This window comes from Aulostomus chinensis, chromosome 19 (assembly GCF_037954235.1).
Source record: "Aulostomus chinensis isolate RoL2024-O1b breed Wild chromosome 19, RoL_Achi_v1.0, whole genome shotgun sequence".
NCBI lineage: Eukaryota > Metazoa > Chordata > Actinopteri > Syngnathiformes > Aulostomidae > Aulostomus > Aulostomus chinensis.
Genome location: NC_141338.1, coordinates 25,989,642 through 26,001,559, shown reverse-complemented (window position 1 = coordinate 26,001,559; position 11,918 = coordinate 25,989,642). Strand labels below are relative to the sequence as shown.

At 47.2% G+C, this 11,918-nt stretch overlaps 1 protein-coding gene across 1 annotated transcript; it reads right to left on the bottom strand.

Annotated features, from left to right (window-relative positions):
- Positions 1–329: 329 nt before the first annotated feature.
- Positions 330–10,771, bottom strand: LOC147244489 (SWI/SNF-related matrix-associated actin-dependent regulator of chromatin subfamily B member 1-like). The gene is made up of 9 exons (XM_086187543.1): positions 10,595–10,771; positions 9,164–9,275; positions 8,020–8,128; positions 7,261–7,398; positions 5,273–5,400; positions 4,995–5,161; positions 3,858–4,048; positions 3,565–3,696; positions 330–2,514 (listed from the first exon to the last, which is right to left on the bottom strand). The coding sequence occupies exons 1-9, from the start codon at positions 10,682–10,684 to the stop codon at positions 2,475–2,477; spliced, it is 1,107 nt and encodes a 368-aa protein (XP_086043669.1). The 5' UTR covers positions 10,685–10,771; the 3' UTR covers positions 330–2,474.
- Positions 10,772–11,918: the final 1,147 nt, after the last annotated feature.

Below are 11,918 nucleotides of genomic sequence, written 5' to 3'. Positions count from 1 at the left end.
GTCTTTGTGCACGCTGATGTGAGCACAATCAGCCTCAAACGCTTTCCTTCATCTTGGATCCCACAGCCCATTTGTGGTGATGACAATGAAGGATTAATGTGCATCAGGAGCCCTCCTGAGGGTCTGCAGGCCCGCACACGCTCACACAGGTAGGCATCCTGTGTTCCTTAGCCCTGATATTTGCCAGCAGTGTTCCACAAACTTCAAAGTTTCACCAGCAGCGAGGAAGCACAGGGGGAAGGCTGCTGGAATAGGCTCAACCCCCACCACCCTTAACGGGAGAAGATGGAGGGATGATGGACGATGAAGAAGAAAAAATACATTTTCCACAAAGTTCCTTTATTGTTATTGTTCCATATAAAAATGTCCACTATAAATGTTATTTTACAAAACAAGAGAACAAGAAGTGACCGTACGCATGTGTCCATAGTTCTTTTGAACATGTTGTAAAATGATCACTTGAAAAGACACAATCAGTTGATATGAGTGTGTTCTCCTCTGCTCTTGCGGACCACAGAGGGAACGGCAGGGACAAGTGTTCCCTCATGCACAGATACAGGATGCGCTACCTATGTTTTAGCATGCAGATGAAGACTGGTGCACACGGTCTCTCCGAACTGCTAACTGAGCTCAGAGGCTACATGCTAAAACCCAGATAACCGCATCTAGAGAACTGGCAGGACTTCACCAGCTAATGCTTGACTCTACACATGCATGCTGCTTGCTTCGGTCGTTTTAAAAACACCAACATAACCAAGACAGAAGCAACCAGCACATTCATAATTTGGAACCCTAACTTTTGTTTGAGGCGTTCTGTGACTGGCTCTGGTCAGTAAGAACTGGTGTACTCAACAGCCCAGTGACCTGAAATCTCCTGTGACATCACACTGACCTGACATGTGGATGTGCTCACCTGGCCAACGGAGTACAAGTTGCTCAATCATGTCTCCGTGTAAGGAGTAGGATGACCAGAGGAGCATCGCTGCCACTGGTAGTTACAGTTTGTGATTACAGGCAAGTTTGGCGAGTGGAAGGAAATACGACAGCAACTTTAGTGTCTTTTCTTGTCTTCAGTCACAACGTGGAGTGAATTCTGATTTGGGTCATGACAAACATCAAAGTCAAAGACACAAAAATACACTGCGAAACAAACGGCAAAAAATACATGAAATTCTCATCATTTGTTCCCCGCTAAAGAGAGAAACCTGTGTTACATTGTGTCAACCTCAAAGTAGCCAATCAGATCGGAGCTTGTGAGGCCGCGTAATGTGAATGAGCACGAGTAATGAGTCGCTTGTCCGTGCAGAGGCGCTTTCATTGTTGGAGCTGAACAGAGATCCGACAATCCTCAATCGGCGAGTGGCCGATAGATCCCAGTTTCCTGTGGAAGAGGCAGAATGCCGACAACCATGGCCTGTGTATATATTGTCATGACAATTGAGCTGCTTATTGGCACTGACACTGTTTTTCCATCCCACGTTCACCTGCCAATACTGAGCTGCTGTCGTGAGCATCGTCCGTCGCATCCCACTGGAGCCACCTGAGCTCAAGTGGAACTCAATATTCAGCCAGTTTAACCTCCCTGCTACCAAGTAGCTATGATGGTTTTCAAGTTCATGTCAGCACAGACAAGCTCCACCCACATTTCCACAACCCCAACCTCTGATTAGACAGTTTGAGGTTTCTTTTTTAGTATTGTAACTGTATGCTGCCCTCTACTGGAGAACTGTGAATGATGCACTTCAATTTGTAATCTGTTAAAGTTTTAGAATGGCAAAGAAAAATCAGTAGTGTAATGGTGGATTATCGGCTTCATGATGACAGTCAAAAGATTACTACAAAGTCATGACGCTGTGTACTGAAACTCAGTTTATACTTGAGTGTTTCCATCATATCAATCTCTCCTCGTGAAAAGAAATGAGCAAATCTGTGTTTCCATGGCAACCTTAGAACATAAACCATTAATGTATCTGATGAATGTCTGAGAATGATAGAAATGCAGTGGTCATGTTGATGTGTGGTCGGTTCAGAGCAAAGATTAGACATGAGCATGAACTGTACTTCGAGGTATGGCACGGATCCGTTGAGACGCTATGCAGCCACTCGTAAGCGCCAGTTCACACTGCTCTGCTGGGTTTGGTCCGCTGGCCTGAACCAGGCAGCAGTGTCATACAGCAGCTGAGTCCAAGTCTGGTGCGGCGCCAGTGGCTTGAGGAACAGACATCAGAAAATGACCAGACTAAAAGACTAAACTTGAGTTGCTGCGGCGACTCTGCCTGTGTGTGTGTGTGTGGGAGAGTGTGTGTGTGTGTGCGTGCAGATGGAGGGGATGTTCTGTCACTCTGGCAACGTGAGTGCATTCATGCTTAAAGCAGAGTCCAGAAGCTCAGCAGATGACCCGTGTGTGTGTGCGTGTGTGTGTGTAACAGGAGTCTCCAGAGGACACATCACCTGGTACAGTTTCACGTGGTCTTCTACCAGGATGGAGCGGTGTTGGCCAGTCGTCTCATACGCCTACAAAAACACATTTCACTCACATTACCTGATGATTCTGTTGAACCTGCAGCAATGACACCATCTGTAGTTTGTTGCACGGGGGACAGAAGCTAGAGAGCGCGGCTAACCTGGCCTTAGGAACGACACAGTGACGGTTGGATTTATTGTGGTTCTTTTGCAACGACTGTTTTCATGGGAGACGCAGCAGAGAGTGCTCTCTGCTGACGGCTTGTCAATGCAATAACACCAAGAAAGCAACATGTGGCGTTATTTCCACGAAGGTGACAGTCCCAGCCAACCACATGTCTGGTGGATAAGGAGATTCCACTCGTGCGTCTTTGTGCTCATGAATGCGCCCTGATGCCGCTTGTCTGCAGAGTGCTGGGCGTGTTCCAGATGAACAATCCATCTAGCTTCCTTATTGGAACAGTGGCTGCATCCCTCCAGCACCGATGCAGGGATTTGTCCTGCAGGGTGAACGTTTTGGTGCTGGATGAGAACAAGTCACAGAGCAGGCTGGTCCAGTCCTACAGCTCCAGAACCAGAACACAACTAGGAGCCTGGAGACAGTCTGCAGCTGGACAGCAGACCATTTGGACATGGCCCGACGGATATTTACGACGTTACTATGACAGTCTAAACATTTACCTGCCACTTGGTGGATTATCATCCATGATTTACAGGCCAAACAGAGAAGCTACCCACAGCTGGAATGTGCTACAACGCACTTGGTTCTTTCATTCATGTTTATTTGCCTGTAACGCAGGTCAGTGAGATCCCATCACAAGCGCTCACTCTTGGAGACACATTTAGTCAGAAATGTCAACATGCTTCCTCAGAGCTGTCCTCTTGTCATCTGACAAGTACACAACTACATTATGCAGTTTTTTCTCCCATTCCAAATGTTTCAGGATCTCAGTTTGGCTCCCTGGGCTGCCATTACATGGCGACAACCTGATGCTGACGTAACTTGTGACATGCTTGTCATTTTACTCAGAAAAGCTCAGCAGGCTAAAGGAACTGTGTAGGCACTGTGTCCAACCTGCTGCTTGTTTCTAACTGCCTCACCTTGTGTTCCTGTCTTGGTCTCGGATCTTCTTTTCCATTTCAGCATCTGTCAGGGTCTCCAACAGGGGGCACCATTGGTCTGCGTCACCTGTGTTACGGATGGCAATCTCTACTGTGGGGAGTGGGTTCTCACTGAGGGCAGAAAGCCAGCAAAGCAGGAGATCAGTTCATCATAATATACCACAAAATGGATCAAAGCTTCACACTCTGGAGAGAAGAAAGGACCCATGTTTGGACAATGCTGTCAGACCACTTAAGCCACAGCTGTGTATGTGTGTGTGTGTGTGTGTGACCTGAAAGCGTAGGTCCTCTGGTGCCAGCTGAGCTGACCACGGATACTGTAGGCAATGGTGGTGACAAACTCTCCTCCCAGACCCAACTCTGAGCACAGCTTCAGAGCGAAGGACTCGGGTGAGTTCTCCCTCTCCGACATGTCCCACTCAAACTGGTCCACTAGAGAGATGTTGCCTACGTGGATGTTGAGCTGTGGGAGAGACAAACATCACAACTGGGTTGAACACATCCACGTCTTCGAATGCGTATACAAGCAGACTGTTTCACTGGTGGGCGTGAGAAGACATCAGCACCAGGTGAGCTGGACACTGGAGGAGGTCTGTTCTCTCACTGGTACCAGTTCAGTTCAGGACCACCAGCCCTCCTGACATGTGTCCCTGCTACACAATGTGTGCATAATTAAGCATTTGTTTTGTTCCATTTCAGTCTTGTCTTGATGTTTTCCTCCCTCTAATGTCTCAATCTGAATTCCTGATATTACATGAGAATGTCTCTCTGCTGAATGGCTCGTTTCCGACTCTGTAAAGCCGTCTGAGCTGCTTGGTCTATGAATGCTGCTCTGTGACTACACTTGCCTTGCCTCCAAAATAAAGCTTCTGCTCCATGCTGCCTGCCCCGAGACGCCGCATGGCCCCACTCATCCCTGCCACCATCCATTAACAGTCTCATCCCTGGCTGATCTCCTGGTGAGATTGGTGTCAATCTGTATTTATTATCACCATCATCACCACCATCATCACCATCACCACCATCACCACCACCATCATCACCATCACCACCACCACCATCATCACCACCATCATCATCATCACCATCATCACCATCACCACCATCATCATCACCATCATCATCATCACCATCACCACCACCATCATCACCATCACCACCACCACCATCATCACCACCATCATCATCATCACCATCATCACCATCACCACCATCATCATCACCATCACCACCATCATCACCATCACAGTACCAGCAGCAATTACATCACTGTTTCTCCTTCTGTTGTCTAAAAAAACCCCACAACAGTTACTGACTGAAAAGTTCCATCCCACCTTCCAGCACTGCATCACTGGTAGATTTTGTTGAATGGAGAAAGAAAGAAAACTCCTCCTTGGTTGAGAGCCCACCTTGATGATGACTCTCTGGTCGGCCTGCTCCTCCAGGATGCTGTCGGTGGGGTACGACTCAATCTGCTGACGGATGGCTGAGGTGATAGCGGGGACGAAGGCCAGAGGATTCAGGTCCAGGTCATCACACAAAATCTCCGCGAACATCTCTGGAGTCATCAGTTTCTCTGAGTGAGTGAGTGTGTGTGTGTGTGTGTGTGTGGGGGGGGGGGGGGCAAAAAAAATCATCAGATGAATATACTGGACCTTCAGGGTCATCAGCAGCTACTTGTCTTTACCATTCATGTTCCACGTGAAGGCATCTCGGAGTTTCTGCCCATCGATCTCCATGTCCAGACGAATGGGAACCAGCACTTCCACCTGGGCAGCATTCTCATGGATCACTGCAGGGTCGTGGTCATCAAAGCTGAAGAAGGCACCATGCAACCAGACTTGTTATCTCGGCAATGGATTTCCTGTGTAAATGTTGGGAACAGACTCTTTTGTTCTGTTTTTACACCCAACAGAATATATGCAGTACCAGGATAATCATTCTCCCATAAACTGTGAGGAAGGGACAGCGACGGAGGCGACCATCACTGCAGTTCCATCACCTTGAACTAAAGTATATCTAAGTATATCAGACCAACACACCAAATCAGATAAATACTTCCTCACACAATTTTTACTTCATAAACAGAATTCTATTAGTAGGCCTGCAAAAATACACTGCATATCAATAACCCACCCACCATGTATTGATAAGTGTGGGAGTGGCAAAGCTTTCAGTGCTGATTTTGTTTTTGTGTATGTGATCGAAGACTGAAAGTCAAATTGTGATCTTATAATGTGTTGGTCAGGTCTGGTATATCTTCATGGAGACCTGGACCAGTCTGGGTCCAGGTCTCTACAGAGTCCCGTTCACTCATCAACCTTGGAGACTTCATAAGGAAGGGGAACAACCAGAGGAGACGACAGCTGGGAGCTTACACCAGCAGCTGGAGCGGTCCCTCACCACACACATCCCTCTGATTTGATGCCAATGCTCCCATCATTCACTCTACCTTCCTGAAGCAGGGAGCCTTTATTAAGCCCAGCTGCTGACTTGGTGGTTGTCAAGACACACGTATCTGATACCTTTTTCACACTGAAAAACATGTGTCAACGCCGGTTTTTGGACCCTCCTTTGCTCAGCATCAGGGCTCATTCCAGCTTCCAGCAGACCCTGTGAGGCTGCATGCCTGTGTTTTTCTCTCTCCACGTCATCGCGCTGACAACGTCATCATTACACGTAAACGTGCACCAAACACTGAGAGGTAAACAAACAACAACGTGGACGTTGTGGAGTCGAACGTTAGCGTTGTCGTTGCGTGCATCGCAATGTTGCGTAGGCCACCATCGTTCATACCACACACCTTTTTACCTGCTACCTTTGCCGTCCACTTGAGTCTCAGATAAATCTTATGATTCATGTCTGATCCACCACGTGCCTGAATTGCTTTGCTTGAACTGTTAATCTGTTTTACGTGCTTTCTTTTTGTAGTAAAATCTATATAAAATATCTAAGAAGTGTCCCAACTCGTTTTTATATTTGTATGCAAGCCACTGACCCACAAAGAACTCATCGATAAGCTATAATCTGAGACTGATGGTTTCTCGTTGGACGAAACCCCCGAGTAAGAACTGTGTTAACATCCTAAAGATACATCATCATCACCAGCTTATCAAGTCACTACAGTCGTCTCTTCTGCAAAGCAGACAAACTCGGCGCAGATGGAAAATGTCTGAGCGCCACTGCAGCAGAGGAGGATGGAGTCTTTGGGTCGACAGGAAGGGAGCAGCAGAAGCTACAGGTGAAGCCTGACAGGCGGCACAGAGACACAATCAGGATGCCACAGGAAGGTCGCCTGAAACCTGAGACGACGCGGGTTGCCTTTTTCACACTGCAGGCGAGTCGAGCCGCGAAACACCCGGGACGCTTGGCGAGTCGGTCGATGCGGGTCGAAATCAGTCGACCCTTTAAGAGTGCCGAAAAACCCCTGTTGACCCGCTTTTTTGGTGCAGTGTGAAAGGAGCATAAGACAGACTTAAGCGCTTCATTTCCTCAGTGAATACATGCCTTAGTTCTTAATGTTTAAAAACAAAAACATTCCGAGCTCCAGAACAAAATGAGACACGTATGTCCGCCGGCGCACGAGTGAGTGGCCACACAGGCGGACAGACGGTGACAGAGATGGAACCGTTTTGTTGCAGGTGTAGTTTCACTTCAAACCAACAGCTTTGGTACCATAGGGGGAAGGTCCTCTTCTTGTCTCGACCCATCCGGTTGCGGTTGATGGTGGTGGAACAAGGCACAGCGTCCAAATGGTGAGAGCTGTTAGGCAGCGTGGGAACCCACTGACTGCTCCTCTTTGCTTTCTGCTCCCTTCACAGGAAAGACAGGAAGGACACTGTTGAGGACAGAGCGCTACTGACTCAGGATACGACATCTGTAGGGGGAACGGACTCAGAAGAAATGAATTGTTGCTCTAGGGTTGTGTTTCCTCCTGCCCAGGGACTGCAGATGGAAATCAGCTTATAGCTAACTCTTGTCAAATAAACCAAATGAATAAACGAGAAGAAGAAAACAAAGACGGGTCAGAATTATGGCCCGTATGGCCCAGTATGCAGACCAACAGTTTAACATAACTTGCCACAAATAGTTGAATCTGCCACATGAACTGCAAACTTGTCTACTCGCCGGGATGTGGGTTCCTCATCTCTCAGCTACTAGACAAGAAGAGAAGGCCTGTCTCTGGCCTTCACTCAGGACGCTCATGTCTTCACATTGAGTTACTGGCGTTCCAGATTTGTTGTAAATTGTTGTATTCGTTTGCTACTGAACATTTATTGATCCCTTCCATTTTACATACTTTTTATTGAATTGCTGAACTTGCATTCATCCATCACAAGATTAGACACTTTTTGATATAAAAACACAGGCAAAAAAGGTTACAAACCAGAAAGCAGGAAAGCCTCTGTGGTGCTGTATGAACCTACATCTTACCTGAGATAAGCCGGGGGCTCTGTGCTGATGGACACCGCCTTGTATTTCTCGTCATTCCCCTCAAAGATCTCTTCACACTCGGATGCCTTCAGCAGGGTCACGCTGGTGGCTGCAGACAGACAATGGGGGCAAAACAGATGGGAGTCTCCTTCTGCTAAGATTTTGGGCAGCAGTTCTTGAGAGCAGCGTGACTGCATCTCGGGCAGAGACCTTCCAGGGTCTCCAACAGTCGCACTGCAAACCCAGCAGTTCCCTCCCCAAACTCCTTCATGTAATATTTCAAAATAAGTAGAGAGAGAGCAGTGTTTGAAGACTGCAAGTGAACAGTAATTCCAAAGCTGTGAATGCAGCAATGCTTTGTGTCTCTGTGTGTAGCACTGACTGTATAGAGCGCTGGTTCTCAAATGGGGGTACGTGAAGCTTTACAAAAACATATATTTAAAAAAAAAAAGCAGTAACCCTAATAAGAATTAAGTCTTGGGAAATAATTATATTAGAAAAAGTTTAATAAAGTACAAATGTATGTTCATACACTGAATTTTATATTCAGTATTCAATTTTAATATCCTTAAAAAAACGGACTCTCCCAAAACCAAGTTAGTTTGACCCGTTGATCCAGCATCACTCTTCAATAACCTGCCGTTGCCATGACGACGCACTGTAACGATGGAGATGTGGCTAAAGCGCAGCAGCGATGGTGCTGAAAATACAGAGAAACAAGTGGAAAAGAAGGCGAAACCAGAGCTGACGAAGGACCGGAAGTTGGCACCCGAGGCACTGTGTTGTTTAGCCAAGGCTAGCAAATGATTGCTATTGGTTGTTTAACTTTAATAAATCAGACACTGATGGCACAGCACTGGACCTCTTTAGCTTCTACCAACAATGTTTGGCGCATGTCAGGGGGCACTTGACTAAAACTATTTTGAAGAGGGTTCATCACTGACAAAAGTTTGAGAACCACTGGTACAAAGAACAGCAGCCTCCACGGTTTGATTCGTTAGCTGGGCTGGACATTCATGCCTGGTCTCTGCAGCTTCACCCTGTTCAGTCAAAGCTCCCGTAACGGTACAGCAATGACAGTTTGACGACTCAAAAGTCACATTTCAGATATCCAGCAGCACTGCCCATTAACCTGAAAACTCACCGTGTGATGACGCTACAATCTTCTTCCTTTCCTCCACCGAGGCCAGCCTCCTCCATAGAGATGGATATCTTTTATACAAAGAGCCTCTGAACATACGCAGGTAGTTCCCAACCTGGAAAAAAGAGGAGGTTCGACCCATGTGAAGGTCTACCAGATCCACATGACTTTGCTCTAATCAGCAGACCATGATCCGATCCTAAGAGGTCTCCCTGGGCCCCGTGGGGAAACATCAAAACTCACCGATGGGACAGAAGCAGAAAATTGTCTGTTTGCAGTTGTGAAATGTTTGTGAAGTATTTTTATTGTTGTTGTGTTCATTTATTGTTTTATTTGTACTTTGCTGGCATTCACAGGCCTTTGTGAAGTTACAAATGCATTTTTGCAAAAGGTGCTCTTGCGTCTGAGATGAGCATTTCATACAAGTACAGCTAGATTCAGCAGAGGTGCAGATGTTGATTCTATACATCCACACTGTAAAGATATCAAGGAGTGACACAGTATAAATGCCTCGATGCTCTGATGGGAAGCTCATGTTCACGACCCAGACAAGCTTGTCAGTAAACCCTGACAGAAGATGGGGTTCTGGCCAAGGGACAAACGTTCTGGTGTTTGGTGGAGGAGGGCTGGTGAAGCCTGGACTATGGAGTTGTAATCCACCACCGATGCAACTCCAAATACCACAACAGCAGGCCGCGACGGTGGGCACCACTTGGTCCTTAACAAAAATGTACTTGCATTTGTTTTCTCTTGTCTACATGTCACACTCTGTATCATGATTTTCATGTGCTGCACTGATGAAGGTGCCGTTTACTCTTGACGTCACAGTGAGTGAGAGCTTGGAGGTTATATGACGACGGAATGAAGCGTTTCCCCTCAGCTACTTCTATTCTATCTGAGCTGTAACTGGTCAGCTATGCTGCTGGAGTCTCCCTTGGAACACCTGAAAGAACAAAGTCGGAAGGGTCCTGGTCCTTCAACAGTTCAGGAGCATTAAGGAAACTGGTCCTGGCGGCTACATCTGGACACGGTCACCTGGTCTGCGACAGCAGCTCAGAATGAAAAGTCAAATGTGGCGGAGTCCGACGGGGCGCCAGGAAGGCGCCAGGAAGGTTAACAAGTACCGTTACTCTCCCGGGGACGTCGTCTCATAGCTAACTTGGTGCGGTCGCACTCATTAAAGTAACGTAACCGGGAATGAGAAGTTCTTTTATGAAATTCTTATGACTTTGGAAACCGTATAATGTAAGACGAATATTCATCAGCGGCGTTTTCCAGTCTCCGTCGTCGGGGATGTCTTTGTTTACCGAGCCTTCAATGGGCGCTTGTTAGCATGCTAGCATCAACTTGCCAGAAGGATGGGTAACGTCAACGGAGGCTTTTATTACAGAGCTGCATTAAGCATTGAGAGTGTATGAATAGATGGTCACATACCTCCGACCCGACCATGTAAAAGTCCCCATCTTGTTCCAGCTGAAATTTCACTGGCTTCTGGCCAAAGGTTTTACTCAGAGCCAACTGCATCTTCGTGCAGACGCTAGCCGGCTAACTTCGTAGCCTTCCTCCCTCCAGATGTGTTCGCGGGCCTCCGCTCGCATGGGAAACCCGAATGTTGTTCGCCGCCTCTTAACTCCTGCATTCAAACCAGCATAAATCCGAGACCACGTCAACTCACACAATGTAAAAGGATTAAATAGAAGACACCAAATCATCTCAGAGCCTCAACCGCGGATATTTGCAAAGTATAAGACATTTGAAGAGGACTTTTCGTGTTTTCCGAAGAAGTTTCACGGAGAAAAAGATGCTGCATCAGTGTATTTTGTTGCTGTTTTTTTGTTAGTGATAGAGGAATAATTAAAGGGTATTGCTGCCACCTGCTGAGGGATGAGGTAGACTACTGTTTCCATCTGGTCGCAGATTAAAGAGATGTTTATTGCAATGCTGATGATTGTCCTTTTTATCCCAGAGCGATCAAACTGTCTCCAAACAACCACTGGACATTATCAGGGGTCCAAGCCCGAGTAGGCTGGGGGTTGCTCAGGTCCAGAGGTGCTGGGCCCCTATGGACATCACTAGGAGGACCTTCTTCTTCTTTTAGATGAGAGGAAACTGCAGCCTCAACCACAGAAGCTGTGCCAGTGTAACTTACAGGACTGTTACAGACCACTACACGCATCTCGGACACAAAAATACACAAACCAACCACTAGATGGAGTTATAATCAAGGTCAAGGGGTTAGGACTGTAACTGTCACTCAAAACCACATCATGTAACACTCCATGTCTTCACTTTAGTAGCTGAATCTTATCAGTTAGGCCATGTCCATTTGCAGGTGGAACCTATTTCTTGAGTACTAATTGTTCAAAACTTGTTTAATCTTGTTGAAATTAGACTTAATTATTCTTGGCGTGGCTGCATGGTGGTGCAGTGGTCAGCACTGTGGCCTCACAGCAAGAAGGTTCCAGGTTTGAGTCCCGGCTCGGGCGCGGGATCTTTCTGTGTGAGTCTCCATGTTCTCCCTGTTCCTGCTGGGTTCTCTCCGGTACTCCGGCTTCTTCCCACAGTCCAAAGACATCAGTTTGGGGACGAGGCTGATTGATACTCTAAACTGACTGGAGGTATGAATGTGAGTGTGAATGGTTGTTAGTCTCTATGTGTTGGCACTGCGATGGACTGGTGACCTGTCCAGGGTGAACCCCGCCTCTCGCCCGTAGATGCTGGGATAGGCTTCAGCCCCCCCCCCCCCCCCCCCCACGAC

Bases quoted from the DNA above. Each gene is read 5' to 3' on its own strand.
- LOC147244489 (XM_086187543.1), bottom strand. From the start codon at position 10,684: ATGCAGTTGGCTCTGAGTAAAACCTTTGGCCAGAAGCCAGTGAAATTT. The intron at 9,276-10,594 runs GTATGTGACCAT...TCTTTTTTCCAG, and splicing joins TTTACATGGTCGGGTCGGAG to GTTGGGAACTACCTGCGTAT. The intron at 3,697-3,857 runs GTCACACACACA...TTCTGCCCTCAG, and splicing joins CAGAGGACCTACGCTTTCAG to TGAGAACCCACTCCCCACAG.